At 36.5% G+C, this 21,808-nt stretch overlaps 1 protein-coding gene across 1 annotated transcript in view; it reads right to left on the reverse strand.

Annotated features, from left to right (window-relative positions):
- Positions 1 to 21,808, reverse strand: part of TNPO3 (transportin 3) — a 72,376-nt gene that overhangs the window by 31,370 nt on the left and 19,198 nt on the right. Inside the window, exons 2-10 of the mRNA XM_081038549.1 lie at positions 17,557 to 17,757; positions 15,593 to 15,666; positions 14,119 to 14,275; positions 8,608 to 8,751; positions 6,071 to 6,246; positions 5,383 to 5,521; positions 4,019 to 4,165; positions 2,062 to 2,169; positions 300 to 391 (exon numbers count right to left, since the gene is read on the reverse strand). Of these exons, the coding sequence (XP_080894675.1) occupies positions 300 to 391; positions 2,062 to 2,169; positions 4,019 to 4,165; positions 5,383 to 5,521; positions 6,071 to 6,246; positions 8,608 to 8,751; positions 14,119 to 14,275; positions 15,593 to 15,666; positions 17,557 to 17,757 (1,238 nt within the window). The remainder of the gene's footprint in view (positions 1 to 299; positions 392 to 2,061; positions 2,170 to 4,018; positions 4,166 to 5,382; positions 5,522 to 6,070; positions 6,247 to 8,607; positions 8,752 to 14,118; positions 14,276 to 15,592; positions 15,667 to 17,556; positions 17,758 to 21,808) is intronic.

Genomic DNA, 21,808 nt, shown 5'->3' on the forward strand with positions numbered 1-21,808 from the left:
AGAACAATATTTTTGATTATACCAACTTTCACAAAGGATCCTTGGATGGAAAAATAAATCAGCATTCTTTTCCTAGCATCAAGAACAAAATAATTTTAACTCTAGCAAATGTGGTTTAAACATGGATATCAGCAAAGCATGCTACTTTGGGCTAGACTCTACAAGTCATAAGACTAGGTAGCAATTATAGAAGTAAGAAGTTCTAAGAGTTTCCAAATATATACCACATGAGAAAAATGGTATAATTTTCCTTCCTTTGATATTTAGAGTTCCCAGCAAAAGACTTATTAGACACTCACGGATCAACACTCTTTGCTATAGCAGCCATGATAAAGAGAACCGCTTCTGTCACCTCCCAGGGTGGGTTGCCTTCTTTCAGAGTAGAATACAACTAGAGAAGAAGAGGTGGATTACGGATCCATTAAAAGGAAAACAGAATAGAATTCCAAAACAAACAAACCAAAAAAATCCTGTTAGCTAAAATAAATCCAGCCCCTTGTTTCTAAATCTAATTAATTGTCTCTCAGAGCCAGGGGAGAATATTATTTTCATTATTCACAGCCTCACTAATTATTACTCTGTAAGTAACTACTAATTTAATATTTGAAATAAACCCATTTACATTCCCAAGAGTATACCAAGATTACTGTCTGCCCCCACAAAATGAGTACTATGGAAAAAACAAAACATATTACATGAGTGTCTTTTCCTGGTCCGGATAATAACTGATAAATACATAAACACACTTAAAATTGAGATACAACGTAAATCTTCTATATATGCATCGGCTTTACATTTCTATTGTTTTAACTACTTCTCTACATCAACACTGGTAGTATAGAATTAATTCCTAAAAAGTGGCTGTCTAAAGGACCTATTTACAACACCATGTCGAAGCAAGGGGGGAAAAAGGAAATTAAGCAGAATATTCAAAGATGTCCAGAAATTTCCCAGGGTCTATCCATCTGTGGAATGTGACTGGGTGTTAGTCTAAATAAGATTTCTGTAGTAAAATAACAGACAGCTGGGTAAGACAAAATTAAATAATTCTGTTGTTATGGAAATTCACAGAGCCTTTAATATACTATTTAAGTCATTTCCCAATTTTAATTGATAATAGAACCTTTTTGGCCAAAGAATATCTCATGGGACTGGTGTTCCACAGAAAACATCTTGGACAACACTCATGACTTATGTAAATTATAAACTGAGGTCTGGAGAAGAACAAGTAATTTGCTCAAAGCCACAGAGCCAGTGAGAGAAGAAGTGAAATCTGAGCACAGTTCATCTGCCTGTTACCTGGGGATCTCACTGAATCTGTTTTCTAAGAATCCCCAATCCTTTGTAGTTTGGTCAATAAACACACTTTGATTAATATAAAGAAAAATAGCTATAATTTTATTAACACTTTCTAGATCATATTATGTCCCAAAATACACAAAATGGCTGGGTTACAAAAAATTAGGTTAGTTCAAGATTGTTGAAAAAGCATCAAAACTCGAATTTCAGAGCTCAGAGCATGATTAAACAATATGAAAACCGCCTGAAATTATGCTAATGTTAAGTGGAATGGTGATGATTGCAACCTTACATGAGGTAAATAGTATAGTCACCTCTGGGATGAAACTGCACGGGAATCTAACGGTAAGTGTGGACAAAGGAAATGCCAAATAACTAAAAGAGTTGCCAGGAGTTGGTACGTAATTATTAAAGCAGAAAAACTTGCTATTTTTCCTGGCTAGGTCCAAATTCCCTAATAGTATCTTGGGGGCTTTCAGGTTTATCTATGATATTCCACTCCAACTAGACAAGTGGAACAGCTCTCATTACCAAGAGTCATAGACCAAACTATAACTGAATCATCCATAGACTGCAATTGGCTTGTAAAACAGTAAATAAACATAGCTACTATATGCCAGGCAGTGTGCTAGGCACCTGCATATCTATTGCCCTATTTAGCCATTGAGATTCAAGAAAAAGATGGAACATTTATAGAAGACACAGAAGTGAACACAATTAAAGTGAGCATTAAAACTGGGAAGAAACTCCAAACAGGCTTACCTGAGCAAAACACTCCATAGACCCAATCAGGAAAATCAAGTCTTTCACCAGGTCTGATACCCTCATCCGAAATTCCCCAAAATCATCAGTCTCCTCAGGAACCCCCTCCTGAAATTTCAAATCGAGTAACATTTGTTTTAAACTCACTAAGGCTTTCACTGACTTCTATAAAATCAAGAAGAAGAAAAAGCCATTAAGTAGTCTAGTCCCAATGAACAAAAGATCAATCACCTAAATCACAGGATATTTTACAGTAGAGTATCTCCCAATTTCTAGGTAGGTAAAGTCAATGCAACCTATACTCTACCACTTTTACTATGAGAAGCGCTTTTCTACTTCATTTATTTTTTTTCATTTCCAAGCTACACCTTGTTCTGTTGTTAGAAAAATTTGGAGTGGTGAGGGTGGTAATTTAAGACTTTATAAGCTTATCTAGATAAGGTCTAGCTTTTTAGTACTAAATAAGCCTGTGAAGCTTTATGGTTCAAGACCTACTAAAATTGACCATTATCACAGTAACTTACCACCACAGAATAGAATTTTAGACTTTAACTAGAATTTTATATAGGTGGATAGATACATAATAAAACACATATAGTAAAATATTAATGGTAGAATTTAGGTAGTAGGTGTACAGATATTCACTATAAAATAACTTCACTTTTGCTGTATTGAAATTTTTCATAAAAAAATACAGAGCTCATTTACATTTCATGCATCTTAAATATTTCTTATCCTAATACACTCCTATGAGTAAACACAAGCGTACCAATTGTGAGATGGTTAAGGGCATAGACCATGAAATCTGGAAAAAGCCCTTAGTACTACTGAGAATTGTTGGTCTAATTCAACCTCCTTGCTTTAAGATGAAGAAATTAAAGTGAAGGAGTGAGGAGGAAATGATGGCTGTCTCAGACGAGATAATGAATTATAAAGCACTATACACCTGTAAGTGCAGGGAATTTACCTGCAAGGGAAATGGTGCAACGGAACTAGCAAAGGGAAGAAGGGGATCGAGCAAGCAGAGCCATTTAAACTAGAGCAGGCCCGCTTTTATATACATATCAGGCTTCCAAGTAAGATGTAGTTAAAGACAGGATTCCTCAGTTAAAAAAAGTATTGAAAACCACTAGACTAGATCACTAAGGTTCTGTGGAGACACAAAATACCATGACTGAAACAATGTTAACACTAAAATGAAGAGAACAGAGTTTTCATGTCAGAGATACTTGCAAGCAATGGAAGAAAACTCTCTCCAGATCCTAAGTTAAAGGACAGCGATTAAACCAACCAACCAAACGACAAAAAGGATGAAATGCTGTAAAATCTGAAGAGACTAACCAAAGAATAGAGGTTGAAGAGTTTCTGAACGGACTATTTTATAACATTTCTAGTATATTTTCTTTTAAGCAAATAAATTATTTCTGTATTTTCTTTTACATTATAACATCAACATAAATAATATTAAGAAAAATGTATGTATGTGGGAGGGAAATCATGTTATTCTACACATTCTCAAATATTTCACTTTTGTTAGTGAAATCTAATCACATATTTCATACTATTAAGATAGAGTATAAACTTTTGTATTCTCCTATTCTCCTTTTTTCCATTTAGCATGCCAACTGTCACTATTTCAAAGTATTATTTTTAACGGCTGCATAATGGGACATCAAGTTGTTACATCATAATTGAAGTAACTCTTCTGTTGTACATCGGTTTACCATTTTTTACTTTTATAGATAATGCTTTGTACATAAAGTAGCTCTTTTTTTTCTTCTGTAGAATTAAGGCAAATTCCCAGGGGGAATTAACTGGCTCAGCAGGATTGATTTCTTCAGTGTAATCGATAGAGTGATAGAAAACCTGCAGATTCCATTAGCTTTTTCTCAAAAGTTCCCTTTCAAATTAGCACTGAAAAGGGAAGGAAACTGAGATAAAGTAGGAGAGATCTTACATGGTCTGGTTCCAGCTGGCAGTGTCGAGCCAAGGCATGAAGCAGCCTCTGAATGTATGCTTTGAAGATGCCATGAATAACTTCATCATTAGTTTTGTACAAATGCTCCCCTAGTCGGTACCAAAAGTTAAAGGAAATTTCTACTACCTGTTAAATTAAAAGAGAGAAAGAGAAAAAGAAATGTAATGACATTTATTATTACTAGGGCCATATAGGAAACAAGATATACTTAATATGAGTGGAACCAGTTAAGAAGCCACATTTTCTCTAGCAGACTCATTTTCATCCTCCCAAATTATCTTGCCACGTTAGACCCAAAACTCCATTTAGGATGACAGGCTTTACATTCCCCTGTGTAGCCCTGAGATAACTTCTCCAACAGTATAGCATTGGATTCTGAATTTAGAAAGACAGAAAAATGGAAGGCTCCTTCAGTTTTTCCCAAATTCTGAAATCATTTCATGTTTGAGATTAGAACACTTCTAACCAGATAATCCATCTGCAAATCCCTGAACATACCAACTTTGTGTCATTTTTATTCGCTTGCTCTCTTGAATAGGAGAGAAAAGGGAGAAAAAGTCTGGGACTGTATCCACAGCTTACCTTAGTTATGACACTGTTTAAAGGAGTGATGATTATTATGCAGTGCTATACTTCCTCCCCAAAATGTTTTGAGTTTCATTCAAATCCAGCTATCCTCAGGAGATTACATCAAACAAATAAACATTAACTACTTCCCTTACGAAGGGCCCTATATCATTCTTTTCCCGTCAAGGATCCAAAATAGAGCTATTTAAAACAACATCCAACTTGGGAGTTCTTTCTCACTTCTACTATTAAGAGGAGACAAAACTACTTGAATAAATGAAGAGATTTTTAAAAATCCAGCAAACTTAAAAGAGGCAGGATGTCTTACAGATTTTGGAATAAAGGAGACTTTTTAAGTACTTCTAATCCCTTTCTCATTTCCATCCAAAATTTGGAGACAAATTTGGGATGTTAAGACTTGTGGAAGTGTAGTTAAGATGTGGTTTTTTCTGTTTGTTTTGAAGCTGTAGAGATCTAAAGTGTAACTGAAGCTAGAGAGGGGGCTCAATAGAAAGGTAGCAGGCTCTCTTACTAACGGGTTCCTTGACAGGCATACACCAGTCAGCCAGTTAACCAGGTAAAAAATAGAAAAAGATTCAAAGCAGAAGTCCAAACATAATTTTTTAAAAATCCAGTACAGAGGAAACTCCCACACACATTCATTAAAAACAAGACCATAACTTCCCATGAATAAAAAGCTGGGTGAGAGGCAATGGCATACAGATGACATGCAACACAAAACTTGGATAATGGCTTTAGCACAGTATAAGCACTACCTCATACTGAGGATGTCCTGCACAGATAAGAAGTAGTTCCAGAGTTCGTAGGTCTCCAAGACCTTGGCCGGGAGTACAAACAATTTTTTCAAGAAAAGTTTCACACAGTTCAGTGAAAATACGGCAGTAATTCAGAACTCTGTAGATGAAAGAGGAATGAGAGCACCACGTTAGAAATCTGGGTGTTATATTTAAATACTCACTGACACAGTTAATCAAATGAAAAAAAGGAGCTTCAGTCCAGTGGACACATACTGATTATTTTGTTATGCTGTACCACAATCTCCGTAACAGCCACCTTTCTTTACATCATGTGCTTTTATACATATAAGCAAATGACTTATGAGTCAGTTCAAATTCTCAGTTACTAAACACTCGTATAAAATTCCCATCAAGTCACACTCGGTACTTCAAAGTTCATCCCCAATTCTTCGAGCCTTTCCTGTTCTAAGTGCAAAAAATTACTATTTTCCAAGCTTACAAGCTCCCCTTCTGCATCTATTTAGCCACTCTGGGTGCAGATGAGAATAGCAGGGCATCTTTAGGATGCAGTGTGCATATTTAAAGAATCACAAAGGATAATCAAATACTAAAAATCAAATAATAAAATAAAATCAAATAATAAAAATGACTTAAAAAAACACCAAGCTGTATTTGGGAACCCAGGACTACTGTCTTAAACACTGACTTGTCTAAATCTTCACGTGCCACAGCCATATGATAGGCGGTCTCCAATGTCAGAACTCCTTGAAACAGTTGCATGGCTAATGGCAGGTTGGTCTCCACATTCTCAATGGCATAGAGAGCTGAGCACACACAGTCTGAAGCAGCTTCATGTAGGTTGGACGAGGTCTTATCTTGTTGCTGAGGAATAGCAGGAATAGGGAAGAAGTATGATCATTAAGCTATAATCCAAGTAATACGTAAATCATTACCGCCTGTTTCTGAACACGCAATTTCAATGCCTAACAGCCTGGTAGTCGTGGTCTATGACGAGACAATATCCATCCATCTTCCCAATGCTATTTCTGATTATTCTCCTACATGCCAAGTAAATCTGCCTTTTCTGTACCTCAGTCATGGTCACATGACTTATAAAATCCATGTTTTTTTTCCATATCAGTCCCTCCAAATGGAATGCCATGTGTTTCCTGCCCTATTTGATCTCTGGAAATTTTTTCCATCCTTTTTCTGACATTCAAGTACTATCTAAAATTAAGGGGTCCAACAAGGATCAAGGACCCATATGTAAGACATCTATGTGATATTTCAAAGTACCGAGGTTATTAAACAGAGGTTCTTAAAGCTTCTGGGGAGGAGAGGTGAAGGTAACTTACAAAGGAGCAAAAATCAGACAGTTATCCAGCTTCTCATTAGCAATGATGTCTGCCAGCATACAAGAGGCCTTGAAAATTTCGAAGGAAAAGAATACTGAACTCTATGCCTAGCTAAACCATCAATTAAGAATGAAAGCAAAGTGAAAATATTTCTCAGGCATGCAAAAACTCAAAGTTTACTTCCCACATATCCTTCTGAGGAAGGTATTTGAGGAGGCTCAAAAACAGTTAATCCAATCCAGAAGCATAGTAAAGAGAAGTCCCAGGATGACAGCTGGGGAGCAGATCTGAAGAGCAATTGATACAAATTAGAGCAGATCAGAAGGTTCAAGGAGGGAGGCCCCCAGGGTTTCCATTTAGGAGAGTGCAGTTTAGAGGTTGGATAAATTGAGTGAAGGTATATTAGTCTTTTGTGCATAATAAAAAACAGACATTCAGAATCTTGGGGTGGGACTGAGTGGTAGATTCAAAAATATTCACTGTATTACTATGTTTTAAAGTTAAATAAATGTTGAGATTTATTCTTTTGCATGTATCAAGTATTGTATTTAAAAAATTTTTTTTAAATAAGAACCATACGAGAAAAGGCTATATAATAAGAAAGTCATAGTCCAAATACAAAGCCAATGAAATACGGCATAATTTTGAACCACTGAATGAATGTAGAAACAAGAATGTATTTGACCATGACTCTAGAAAATCTCTTCTTTAAAATGACAGAGGGGTCCTGACCCTGGATCAGTAGAGAAGATAACATAATCCTGTGACACTACTTAGCTTGTTCCTTACCCCAATCTCAACTCCCAGAAGTCACCACTGTTTTGAAATGCATTCTATACCATCTAGTGTATTGAAGTTTGAAGTGTATTCTAGACTGTCCTCTATTCACATGTAAACATATTTATACATTTTTAAAACAAAAGTAGGATTTGAATTTATTTATACTGACTATTCTTCACACAATTTGGTGAGAGGAGAATCAAAATTACCATGACTGAGGTAGGGCACTGACAGACATGGAGACAAAGACAGTTACTAGCAAAACAATTATTAGCATCCTAACTGAGTCTTAGCTTTTGGTGAAAGAATGACAGCAGAAATACACTAACGATAAGGAAACGTCAAAAATGTCTCCAAGAATGTGCTTTCCTTTTCTTTCTTTAATTCACTATCAATCTAGTACCATCTTCTAAATGATAGTGTACCAGCATACAACCATTATACACAGAGCTTTCCTACAATGTGTTCATGGAGGGAAACCATCCAGGAGAAAGAGACACAGTCATTCCCATCTGGAAGGACCTGCTCAATATTCGTGCTTAAGATATGGCTATGTTTCTTGTTCTAAAACTAGCCTTATTCTAAGCACTCACTTACTGCTATCTACCAAAACAGAGGAATGATTACTAGGCACTGTTACTTTCAAAGTTTAAGGAAGAAATGCACAAATATATAAAAAGGCATTACTTCTTATTCTGTTAATCTCAAAAACCCAAAATCCATCCTATACATACCCTGATTTTTAACGATCTCTACTACAAAGATAATATTCTGATCTATGACTGTCTCTAAGACCCAATGAACATTATTAAAAAACACAACTTTATACTTTAAAAACAAGAACGCAATGGCTTTTCATTACTTGGATTTTTACGTAAATCGTTGGTCTACATATAAGGCTGCTTTCCTATTAAACCTAACTACATGCTGTGAGTATTAAAACTAATACCTTGATTAGGTACTTGGCAACAAGGAGGGGACACTGCTACTTTCCTACTACATGCCTCCTGGTCACTGTGCAGAAATCTGAAAACAGGGTTATGTCCCAGAAAGTTAGTTACTGTGACTATGTGGCAGAAATACTTTCATAAACAAAGCCATTACTTACCAAAACCTCAAAAAGGAGTGCTAGTAACTTATTGTTAGCCATGAAGTTACTGTCCAAAACGCCTAAGTTAAACCAACTTCCCAAACAGCGAAAGACCTTCATAAGCATTTTCTCATCTGTTCCTGCTTTTTCTACACAGGTCATCTGAAAAGAAGAAAAGAGTCGAAACAATGTCAATCTTTATATATAAACCATTATTACAATCACCTTTCAGATGTAATAAGAAGGATGACAATAGTAACAGGTAACAAAGTGCTTTGTAAGTGCCAGATTTTGTTCTCAACACTCTTAATTCATTTAATCCCCATTAAAACTCTACAGGTAGGTATTATTCTTATTTCCACTTTTTTAATTGAGAAGTTGAGGCAAAAAGAGGTTACAGACTCGCCCCAAAATAGATTGTTTCAGAACTAACTTTCTTAGATCCACTTCTGCATTTATTTAATCTTATCAATAGGATGGTCTTTAAAGTAATACTCATCTATACAGTTGATTTTATAGAATAGAAATAAAAATAAGCTAGTCATACTATTGTATATTCCCACATGAAAAGCTGATGTTTCAGCTTCGTCACTAGGATACTCAAGCAAATATGTCATTCAACAGAAAGTCAATCACACTACCGTGTGATATAACCAGGTGTTATATTAATTTTTGCTCCAAAAGACTCATGAGAGCCGATGGTCCAGCCAGGTCTTATTTTTGGGGAAACACGGTAAATGTGACAGCTTAGAAAGAGATAAAATGAAAAGTCAGACTAAAACTCACCACTGTTTCTCTCTGCAAACTGTTGTGATGTGTATCTTTTCAAAGTGAAATGTAATATAACATTTTCTGGACAAAAAGCAGCTTAAAATAATTTTAACAGGCAATGCGTTAGAAACATAATTGCCATGGGGTTTGGGGGGGGGGGCATGGAATCCCATTATGATCTAAATGCTGACATTTGTACTTCTAGGTAGTCACTCTCCCCCTATGTTTGCAGTATCAGGCAATAGTGATTATATATTCATTAATTACTTTGAATTGTACTTAATAGAATTGAAATGAAGGAAGAAAAACAAATGATTCAAGTAAGTTCATGGCAAGCAAACACATACACACACACACACACACACACACACACACACACACACCGCGGCGAATCACTGAAGCTCTTGATGTAAACTCAAACACAATTGCTTGGCCTTTATGCTTCCTAAATGACATCTCAATTTTATTTAGGCATAATGTTTACAAAAGGAAGGACTTGACTGTAAATTCTAACTACCAGCTCAAACTTAAGGATACAACTTTGGAAAAATCCTACATCTAAAACGAGTTGCTTTGGAGAAGAAATTTTGCTAATTAAATCAAATACATATCATAAAGCGTCAGAACTAAGAGTTACTTTCAGTTCCTCTTTGAGAACTATATTATTAAAAACCCTTAAAGTAAGGCCTCAAAAGCTAAAGGATAAATGCCAGAAGAGCTCATCAGTAGACACACAGCAGAGGTAAAGAAGAATTGATCTTGGATTAACAAAATGGAGAATAAATGAAGGGAGAAAAATGTATTAGAGGCCAGGCTCAGTTCACCCATAAGGTCAAGAATAATAATATTAAAAACCTTTAAAAGTTCAATATAATATTTAAGAACGTGTCCATTTGAATAGACTGAAAAAGTACAATACTGATAAGAAAATGGGATGGAATAGAACCATTAACTGAATGAAAGGTTTTAAAAGGCCTTTGGTACCCGGTATGATAGGCAAACACTATTTTTCTTGGCAATTTTGGCCTCATTTCTTCCTCTGGGTTCTGTAACATGACAAGCTACATGACAGAATTATCGACCTTATTAGGTACCACAGGGATATATTTTTCAGATTTCATCACAACAAATCAAGTGATCACCTGTTGTCAATTATAAGGAAGTGCCAACTAAGCCAAGCACATGCCTTGGGAGCCCGTGGCTGCTGTACTGACCACTGTGGCAATAAAGATGGCTATCAGGATGGTCGTGTCAACTGGATTCTCCGACTTCACTCGAGTGCTTACAAAACAATGACAAGCTCTGGTCCATTAACTCAGCTCAAGTCACAGTCTGAGAACCAGAGTTTCCACCACAGCTGCAAATGAAGCCCGTATTTTTTGTAGCTACAGGGCTGGTATTGCTGAAACTCATACACCAAACTGAATTGTGCGGCTTGCTGAATTAAAAACAACAGCTGAAGTTACACTCTTACCAAGTTTCTCATGTGAAAGTTAGGAAACTGATAAAGAATGGGATTCTTTGAATGCAGACATCTGTTTGGACTCTAATGAAACTGATAATCTTGAACCCCCCAGGTCACTTTGAGTCTCCCTTACCAGTGGAAGTAGCCTGCCTTCCAGTGTTTGAGAAGACTAGCCTTCCTCAGCTTGAAAGCCCTAGAACAGGGGTGTCCAAACTTTTTTCAACGTTTTTTACCAAGGGCCATATGCAATAAAATACACAAACAGCCAGGCCACTCACTCGAGGTTAAGTACGTATTGCCTCACCTGGTTTATTTAAGCAAAACTAAATATATTTTTGAAATTTGCTGCGGGCCAATTAAAAATGGATTGTGGGCCGCAATTGGCCTTCAGGCCACAGTTTGGACACCCCTGCCCTAGAATAACATCTTCTGAGACAGAACCTTTGAAAAGGGATGCCCTACCACGACCATCCCGTGACACCCATAACTAAAGTCAAACCTCAGCAGGTTCTAGGGAAAAAGGTACACACAGAAGGAAATAACTTGCACACCAAAAGAACTGTAAAACTTTGCTAATATGGATCTGAAGAAACCTGGGGAATATTATGTGGAAGTGGGTTCTAAGGGAGGCTGGAATGTAACACTAGATTGAACAAACTCATTTATAAATATGAGTATACTTCCTAGAGATTCTAGATGTAATGAGTTTATGGAGCCTCTGGGAAACACCAATAGGAAAATCATAGTGCAAATATCTAGGATTTTGTAACAAATCTATGCCCTCTCGTGCAGGTAACTTCCCTCCTTTTGAGAAGCAGCGTCTGGCTTGCTGCTGAGATATGTAGAGACTACACATCTAACCAGGGACACCAGGTGATCATGTGGCCTGGGCTTCCCCTCACGGAGCACTGTCTGAACTACCTGGCCATAACGTTGGGCAGGAGCAGCAGCAACCTGTCATCAAATGGAAATGTCATATAAGACACTAAGTTCAGAAAGGTCTGGAAGGTACAGGTTGCGTGAGCAGGTGGCTCAGATTCCCTCAACATCAGCTCTTCTTGCCTTGATTCATCCCCCTCAATTCACGCGCATGGCCTCCTGGGATATTCCTTACAACCACAACTGAAGAAGAAAACAGCCTGGTTTACAGATGAACCTGCACAATATGCTTGTTCCCCCGAAGGTGAATGGGTGCAGCATTACAGGCCCGCACAGTGACCTTCATGAAGGTCTTAGCGGTCCACAAAGTAGGGATAAAATGCACATGAAATGCCTGTGATATATTCCAGCCAAAATGTTCAAACTTTAAAATGAATCCATCCAGCCTTTCAGTCTTTTTTAACCAGCGTTCTGGGGAAGAATTAAACCCTGCAGAACATGACTGAGTATTTTCTCGATTATTCTAAGGGTGATATAGAGCTGGTACCATTATTAATGCGTAGGAGAAAATTCATTACATACAATGGATGCTTTACGGCATTAAGGCTTAATTCTCTTGAGGAATCCCTACGGAGAAGAGCTGCTTTAGATATAACTTCCAATTAGAGAAGTTACAAAGAACAGAAAAACAAACTAAATGAAACAGAGACAAGGCAACCAGGAAATTCAGAAGGTAAGATATTCTATAAAACAACTGGTCTAATCTCTTCAACAAATCAGTGTCGTTTTGAAAAAGGAAGAGGAAGAGAGACTGACTGAGAGTTATAACAACCTGCTACAAGGCGTGGCTCTAGACTGGATATTGATGGGGAAAAAGGCTGCAAAGCACATTTTAGGACCAATGTGGTGTCAAAACTGACGACACCTTAACCGAGACAGGAAGTGGCAGGGCCTGTAGGAGGAGCTCTTACACCCTGTGTGAGCCCAGCAGGAAGAACTCCAGGCTTACAACAGAGTTCCAAGATTGTAACAGCCCTTCCCCTTAACTTCCTCTTCCTCTCTGAAAAGAACTTTCTGCCTCTTCTCACTTCATTTCGTGATGTGGCTCACCATGTCTATGTGTACTGGATTGCAATCCTTTCTTTTCCCACATAAATCCTTTTTGGGGACAAAATACCTAGCCAACTTTTTGTTTACAACCAAAATTGGGAATATGAATATGGCCTGGATACATATTTAGATGACATAAAAATTTACTGAAATGGAAAGATAAAGCTGGACGATTGAAAAAGCAGGCTACAGAAGGGTAGGTAAAGTATCCCATTGGAATTTTTAAGATCTGTACATATGTTCACAGAGGATATGTACTAAATGGTTAACAGTGTGATCTCCAGATAGTATGAACCTAATGTGCTTCTTATTTTCCAATTTTCTATAATATTATTTCTTAAAACAAATGGTTACTTGAAAAATACATTTAACCAGTGAATTCTAATACCAAACTGAATACAATTTTAAACTTTTGTTTTTTCAAATAAAAAGCTTTATGATGTTGCATAAGTATTGAAACAAATCCCTGAGAAATAATCTACTATAACCACATGACTGAGAACACTGAGATGGACTATAAAGACCTAAAAATAAGATGTGGGCTAGATAATTGATTTAATACCATCTAAGTTCAGCAAATATTTTCTACAAAGGGTGAGGTAGTAAAAATTTTAGGCGTTGCAGACCATATATGGTCTCTGTAAAAAAAATAGTGGACACAGACAATGTGTAAGTGAATGGGCATGACTGTTCCAATAAAACTTTATTTATAAAAATAGACGACCAGCCCATGGATCATAAATTTACCCACCCCTAGTTTACAGCATTAAAACTTCCACCTAATCTAAAAGGACACGATCACATTTAACTCTTTTCTAAAAGATGGTGTAATATTAGCTAATCTATAATTGTGAGATTGCTCAAAGGTCAAGTAAAGTCCTGTACCACCTCCCTATCAAAAGCTCAGCTCATCCTTGAGAGGATACTTTCCTTAAGTAAACTTATGCACACTTCCCTTAGCATGGTCCTTCATCAAGAGCCGACAGTTTGTAACATGAAGAACAGTGGATATGTAATCAGAAAGCTCAAGTTCAATTTCTGAATTAACAGTTGTGTAATTCTAATGCCTGTTTCTCATTCATAAGGTGGAGATGACACCACTCTCTCACAGCATTACTTAGAAGCTCAAAAGGTATAGTTTCTGAAAGTATTTTTTTAATTGTAAAGCGTTATATGAATGCTACGGTAATACCACTGCCAAATTTTGCAAAGAAAGCTATTTCACAGTAACGCAACTGAATTATAAAATAACCACCATTGTTTTTTGCCCCTAGGCAGCAACTCAGTATTTCAAACCTACTCACCAATAGAGATACCACTGTACTAGAATAGAAGGCCAAATCTTCTATAATTTCTGTGCGACGGTTAGCTCCAATTCGTAAGGAACGACTATGTACTTCTTCAGGTAACACTGTAAGGATCTCCAGCAGAAAAGGCAGAGAAGTTACATCATTGCTGTATCTGGGAAAGAAGAGATATGTTACCTACAGTCTGAAGAAACACCACCACGTAAGGTAACAACAGCCATAAGAACAACCTCATGACAATAAAAGCAGCTTCTTACTACTATTAAAGAGGAGAAAAAACTAGATATAATTTTGTGGAAAGCTATCTGAAAATCAAAATTTCAACTTGCACGATCTTTTACCCAGCAATTTCACCTCCAGAAATTTATCTCTCAGGAAAATCTCACACCAACATATAAAGCATACAAAGATGTGCACTGCAGTATTTTTTTATCATAACAAAAATACTGGGAAAATATAAAGGTCCTCCCTAATCAGACAGTTTTAAAAATCCTATAGACAGTCATACAATGGAACATACGTAGCGATTATAATAAGACATCTATGTCACTAACATGAAAAGATGTCCACAATGCACGAAGTGAAAAAAGTATATGAAACATATTACATAGGAATGAACAAATACATACATAGGCATATGTATACTAAAATATGTATGCACTTATTTACTACAAAATGCTTAAAGGAAAGTTTAGAGGGCTAGATAGCCAATCATTAATAGTGGTAACTTATGAAATACAGGAATATGGAAAGAGAAAGTTGTTCACTTTTACTTCGAAAGCTTCCATCCTGTTAGAATTTTTTCAAGGAGCATGTGTTAATTCTCTAAATAAATTTTTTCTTAAAACAAAGAATAAACTATTCATATAAAGTCTTTAATGACACACCATATTTGGAGGTACAAGACTTCCACTTTATTCAGAAATAATTTCCTGACCAAATGCCAAAATGCAAGTAAATATCAAGGTTATCTTGCCAAGACCATGAGGAAATGCTTTAGTCAGAGGAGGAGATTCCGTCTATCTACAAACAATACTGTCCCTTTGGTAGACATGAAACAAATCCCACCCCTGGTCTACATAATATCATACAACCTCAACATATATAAACATATTTAGACCAAAGAATGTGGACTACTTTCAATTTAATGTAATCTTAAACATTCTGACAATATTTTTACAGAACTGCTGTTAATGAGCGTGATCTGAGGCAATGAAAGACTTTGCTGCAGTTAATTCAAGAGATACATATGCGTATAAATTATGAGGATCTTTTATGTCCCACACGACATAATTGTATAGTATTTAAATTTTAAATGATTTTCTTTTAACCTAACAAAGGTTCATAATAAATAAGTCTATGTTAAGAATTTGGGGAACTAGTCCAAATGTCTAGCTACTGCTAACAAATCTCTCAGTGTAGGTTAATGGTAATCCCATATATGAGCATCCAGTCAATACAAGTTACTTACTTCTCCACCAATGTCTGTACACATCCCTTCCAGGAAGGCATCTGTAGGGCAAGGTCTGCTATTGCTAAAGCCAGCTGAATCAGAAGAGAGATTAAACAAATTAATAGAACGGATGAACAGAAATAGGGTTATCATCACTATTAACTGAAAAGTAAAGACACTACATTTTTTCCAAACAACATAACAAGTAAGACTGACACCCCCCGCCCCCCACCCACACAGCTATCTACATCACTGTAAACTCTTCTAGGCTAGCTACAAATCGCTAGGATTTAAAAGGTAACCTTTAAAAATGAAAAACAAAACAAAAACAAAAAAACCAACAAAAAGAAGAAGGAACAGACTACAGATTTTCCTCAGAATATATCAATACTTACTTGTATTTGGCAATACCATAGAACTTCATGGACAGATAACTTATACTTTGTCAAAAGGCCAAAGCTACTGACAAAGTCAGCGCATTGACTCACTCCTCAAGTAATGGATTGCCATTTCCCTTCTCTTTCCATTTCTCATCTTGAAGCCTTATGCAAAAGCCTCCTTCCTCTTCAAGGGCACTTCTATGCCAGGCAGACAACACACGTGAGTATGTATTCACTGAAGCTTTTTCTTCCTAACGTAGTTCCCTGTCTAAGGGGGAAAGGCCAAATGCTCTAGTTCACCGTTTCACTCATGGGACTTTTACTAGCCAATCAGTCCAGAAAGGATTTTTTTTCTCAAAGGAAACTATATAGACCTCTGACCCAGAAAAATACAGTACTTTCATCATCTGCAATTTTAATAGTGGGGGTGGGGTAGGGCACATGACTTCCAGTGAAAACCTATACTCACCTCCTCCACTTCTGGTATTTAAGTTAGCTTAAAATCAAATGAACTCTGAGATTAATATAAAAGATTCAAATTTTCACTTTCTATCTACTTAAAAGAATATGAGTTGTGATCAAACAATACGGTGAATGTTTAAATAAAAAAAAAATTATTACAGAAAAACACATTGCCATTAATTCCCCCCACCCCAAATACGCCCCCTCGCTTCGAACACACTTATCCCATTGTTCTTGCCACTTTCTGAAGCAGTTCTGGAAGTCCTCTTTCATGAGAGTCTTTAGTTGTGCTGTCGTGGCTGCCTCAATGTCCTGAATCATTTTGACTTTGGGGAAGAGTCAGAAGTCACATAGTGCCAGATCTGGGGAATAAGGTGGACAAGGACACACCATAATGTTTTTATTTGACAGAAATTGCTGTACCAGAAGCGATGTGTGACACAGAGTGTTGTCATGATGGAGGATGATTTATGGCGCACTTTAAAACACATCTTCTCTCAACCATAGCTCACACCCGACTGCACCAAACAAGTTGAAACTTGTCACACATTGTTACTAAGGTTCAATGCCCTACTTCCTGCACTGAAGATCCCCGCCTTTCCATTGGGTGGCCTGAGGCAGTAGCATTCACCGTATTTTGTGATCACCATGAAACGGCTCCATGTCACACATCACTTCTGGTATGGCAATTTCTGTCACATACACTGTGACATTACATTGTGTCCTTATCCATCTTATTCACCGGATCTGGCACCATGCGACTTCTGACTCTTCTCCAAAGTCAAAATGACCATGAAAGGTAAGCGTTTTGAATCGATTCAGGACATCGAGGCAGCCATGACAGCGCAACTAAAGAAACTCACAAAAAAGGACTTCCAGAACTGCTTCAGAAAGTGGTAAGAACGACGGGATAAGTGTGTTCAAAGTGAGGGGGAGTATTTTGAGGGGGATTAATGTCAATTTGTCTTTTACTGCACTAATTTTTTTTAACCATTCACCGTAGTTTTTGATCACACCTCATACAGCAATTAGTGTAAAATTGTCAACATTACTTCACATGGGCTAGCGATAACAATCGAAATTAACCTGATAAATCTAAATGGCCTCATAAATTCCCCTAATGATAAGCATAGAATTTACCTGTGTTACAATAACAGGTGACAAGTCTTTCAAGTTCTGGATATGGGTTAGTAATGAGTCCCTTAAAGAGGCATGAGAGTCTGTGGGGAGCTCATAAAATGAGGTCTGAATCTTCATTTTCATGGTCTGTGCAGCAAAATAGCATGATTCCACATCCTGTCGAATTTGTAACAACTGGTCTGAAATCTCCCACGCATGAACCTAAAAGCAGATCAGACAAAATGTCTTAAAGACAACTTTTGTAAATAATTTTAATGTCATACCACCTCAATATATACAAACATATTTAGACCAACGTATAATGAAAAAAAATCTGACAAGCTAACTTACCCACTAATTCAGCCAATACTTCAAATTACATATTTATAGGCCCTGTTCAAAAAATATCACCTAAAATCTTCTGACTCATTCTAGAAAGGCATGAGAGTTATCAATTGAATCAATAGATCTAGTCTTGCTCATTAAAATCATTAATTATGTAGGGAGTAGATTATGAAGAAAAAAGTCTCTAAAGTTCCTACTAAAACTAAAATGTCACTATATAACTTTCCAACCCTAAGGTTGGATGTTTCTTCTCTTTTCCACTTAAAATAAATGCATTTTGTTCACTCTAAGAATTGAGTGTGGAAGCTATTTTAACGTATCTATAAATAGAATATATTTCATAGTAGTCTCAAGAGGCCTACATTTCAATCTTTAGTTCCTGAATATAACAGCAGAAAAACTATTTCACCCCAAGTGACTATTTCACATACTTCAATTATTTTTGATGTATTTAAATTTGACAAAGTGTTATACATGCTACTAAAATCATTTTCACAGGAGAATAATAAATAGACCAAAGCATAGAATTGGGTCTCTAACAGCTAGTCATAGTTATAGAAGGGAGTCCTATTTTGAAACATAACTTTGAGAACAAAACTGTGCAGTACACAATAAGCAACAATTAACAACTGATAAATTCTAAAGCAATTGTACACCACACCACCTCTTCGTTGGGAGAAGATGAACTGGCAATGATGGATTGAAAAGATTTTTTTCAGTCTCAATACATGAATAGAGCCAACTGTGAGGAGAGATCACATAGATTTACCTAGTCAATTTCTTATGAAGATGGAGCACTTCATAAATAATACACAGTGATTCTTCAAGATTTTTCCAAAGATAAACAGCAAGTTAAGGACAGAAACAGAATAGCCTGTACAAGCTACCAAAGTAAACTAAAAACAGAGACCCTGAAATTCATGACAGGTTTACTGACATAAAACTTAGCTTTAAATCAGTAAGTTGGTGGAAAATAAGCATAAAACATTAACATCTTTCCAGATAAAATGTGTTTTATTACTTTTTTGGGACTTTGAATCTCAGCATGTGGCAAAATATCTTCCAGCCACACAGTTTTTAGCTATTCATTATCCAACGAGTAACCCAACCACATCTATGATTTAATAGGCCATCAAAATATATTTTACTCAAACTGATATTTTAAAAAATAGCAAAAAGATTCTATGAAGCCTTGTAATCCCCATACATGCCCTCATAAAAACAGAGCAATTAAACAGCAAAACCAAACAAAGCACAACGGACATTTACAACAAAACTAGGCATTCCCTAGTTATCTCCAAGAATATAAGCAGTTAGGAATAAAACAGTGACATCTACAAAACTTGTATAATTTCAGTTTCAGTAAAAGCAGAGGGAAATAACAAGGTAGCTAATGGATCTAAGAGCAGAAGAAACCAAAAGAGCCAACAGGTATTCACTAAAAGCACAGGGAGCCAATTTGAAGACTGTATTTGAAAAATAGAAGAGGTTTTCCTGAGTAGAAGAGGTCAACATAAGGTCTTAGGAGATGAAACAATCTAGCCTCTATAAACTCTTGAAACTGAAGAGCCAGGACAGGGCTCCAAACTGAGAAGAAAGTGCTATGAACAGAATCAAAATTATACAGGGCAAGTATACTAGAGACAAAGGAAAAAAGAAGAAGGCAGGAAATCTTAGACCTAAAACTACCATATTTATAAATACTATCTGAAAACAACAGAAAAAGAAGCTCCTTAAAATTGGAGGTATTATACTATCCATAACCAAGCCTCCTAAAAGTTCAGAAAAACTCATTTCACAAAAAATAAGCAACTGAGGTCAAATGCCATCAATAGCTATGGGGTGGGGGGAGGAAATAATGAAAAGAATAATATCCCTAAAAGAAAAGTAGGACAGAAAACATTTTAAAAACTAGCCTAAAGTCCAAAGGACATAGGAGCTAATCTGAAAGAGCTTCCAATGGGCAAAGCTAGAAAACCTGGAATAACAAAGTTAATTATAATAGTATCGGATTATAACTCAAAAATAAATATCCATGAGTCCTTACTGATGTGAATAACAACCAAATAAATAAATAACAGGGGAGAAGTTATTGTAGGAGATAGACATCTTTTTTACAGAATGCTAGCAATGAATGTAGAAGGAATAAGAGAAGCAGAAAATCTCCATTAGAACACTACAGCAATAACTGCTTTAGAAGCAAGATTCATGGATAAATGATAGTTAGCAGGTGAAACTTGAAAGTGAAACATGATATAGCAAAGTATCTCCCCAAAATATTTATTAGTTACTGTGGTGGTTTTACTGTTATGTCCTCATAGAAGAACTGAGACTGCTCTACTAGAGAGACAATGTAAATGAGACCAAGAAGTCTGAAAAGTCATGGAATGCAATAGGCGCCCCGTTAAGTGGAGCCTCCCAGCCATTTCTACACAGTGTCAAGCATGCAAATGAAGCTATCTCAGAATCTTGACATCAGCCCATCCACCAATTGGGTGCCTCATGGGGCACAGAACTATTTTCCATGGAAACCTGCTTGAATTCGTGCCCTACAAAGTTATGAGGTACAATGAAATGGTTTCTGTTTTAAGTCACTACGTTGTGAGGTAATGTGTCTCATGCAGGAGAGCATGAGAACAATCAGTATGTGCGTCCTGGTGAGAGAACAGGACACCACAATGACAAAAGATTTGACTCTGTGTCTCATCAAGCCTCTCGATCCAGGGGCAATTTGCAGAAAATAGAGAGAAGAACAGTATCACAATTACGCAATCAGCAAAATCTAGACTGTAGGGAAACTCAACACAAATGGTCCAGATTCCTCGACAGATAAATCATCTGTAGACAGAGAGAGAACCCGAAGATTTAAACACGTCTTTTGAACAAAAGACGTATTTTAAAAATAAACAGCAAGACTGAAGTGCAATGTGGAAGAATACCCATGTAGGTGATAAAACTATAAAGAAACACAAAGAAGGGTTTCCTATGAAACGGCAGTGGTTACTTTCAAGGATAGGAAGCAGTTGTGTCAAATAGGCACAAGGAAGATTTCTGGACTGGTCAGTAAAGTTCTTGACTTCGGTGGTGGGTATAAGGATGCCCGTTTACAGTATTCACCGAGTTATACATTTGTTTTGTATGGTTTAAAAACAAAGTAGAACAAAACAAAAAACCCCAATCTTGCCCATTAAATTGAACTAGAATGACATCTGTCTCCTAAGTGAAATCTGTCAACCCTTGTGAAAAAGTCATTTAACCTGAATGACAGAAACTACCAAAATATACCAACTGTATCATTCTAGGTTATATCTATTTCTGACTTAAACATTTCTATATTCTTAAAACGAGATTTCAAAAATGAAGGGCTTCAAAAGTCAAAACAAAACAAACAGGAGGAAGTATGCCCTTCTGGACAACTGGTAAACTTGAAAGTAGGGATGATGCAAAGATTTATTTTTCAAGCACCTTTAATATGTTTGAATATTTTTTAACATGTCCTTTGGAATTGCCTTTAAAAATAAAGACGGATTTGCATTCCTAATATGGAAAGACCTCCAAGATATACAATTAAAAAACAAAGATGCTGATATTTTTAGATCTCTTTTACAAAAATTTAATTTACCCACATTGTTTTAAAAAGCGTAATGAAGCTTTTTAACATACAGGAGTTAGTTTTATGCCCTTTATGCTCCCTAAGTAACCTCAAGTTATCACTCTCACAGCATTTATCAGGTGTTTCAACTCTGGTTATAAAACACTAGCTGGCATTACACTACTTTCCTAGCCAAAAACAAAACAAATTAAATACCAAAAACAACCTGTTTGAAGACATCAAAACTACCAAGACAATGGGCTGCTGTGAGCTGCGCCCTCTACAACTAAATCGCAACAACTACTTGACTTGGAGATGATGGGTCCTGGAAAAACA

The sequence above is a fragment of the Rhinolophus hipposideros genome (genome assembly GCF_964194185.1).
Source record: "Rhinolophus hipposideros genome assembly, chromosome: 25".
NCBI lineage: Eukaryota > Metazoa > Chordata > Mammalia > Chiroptera > Rhinolophidae > Rhinolophus > Rhinolophus hipposideros.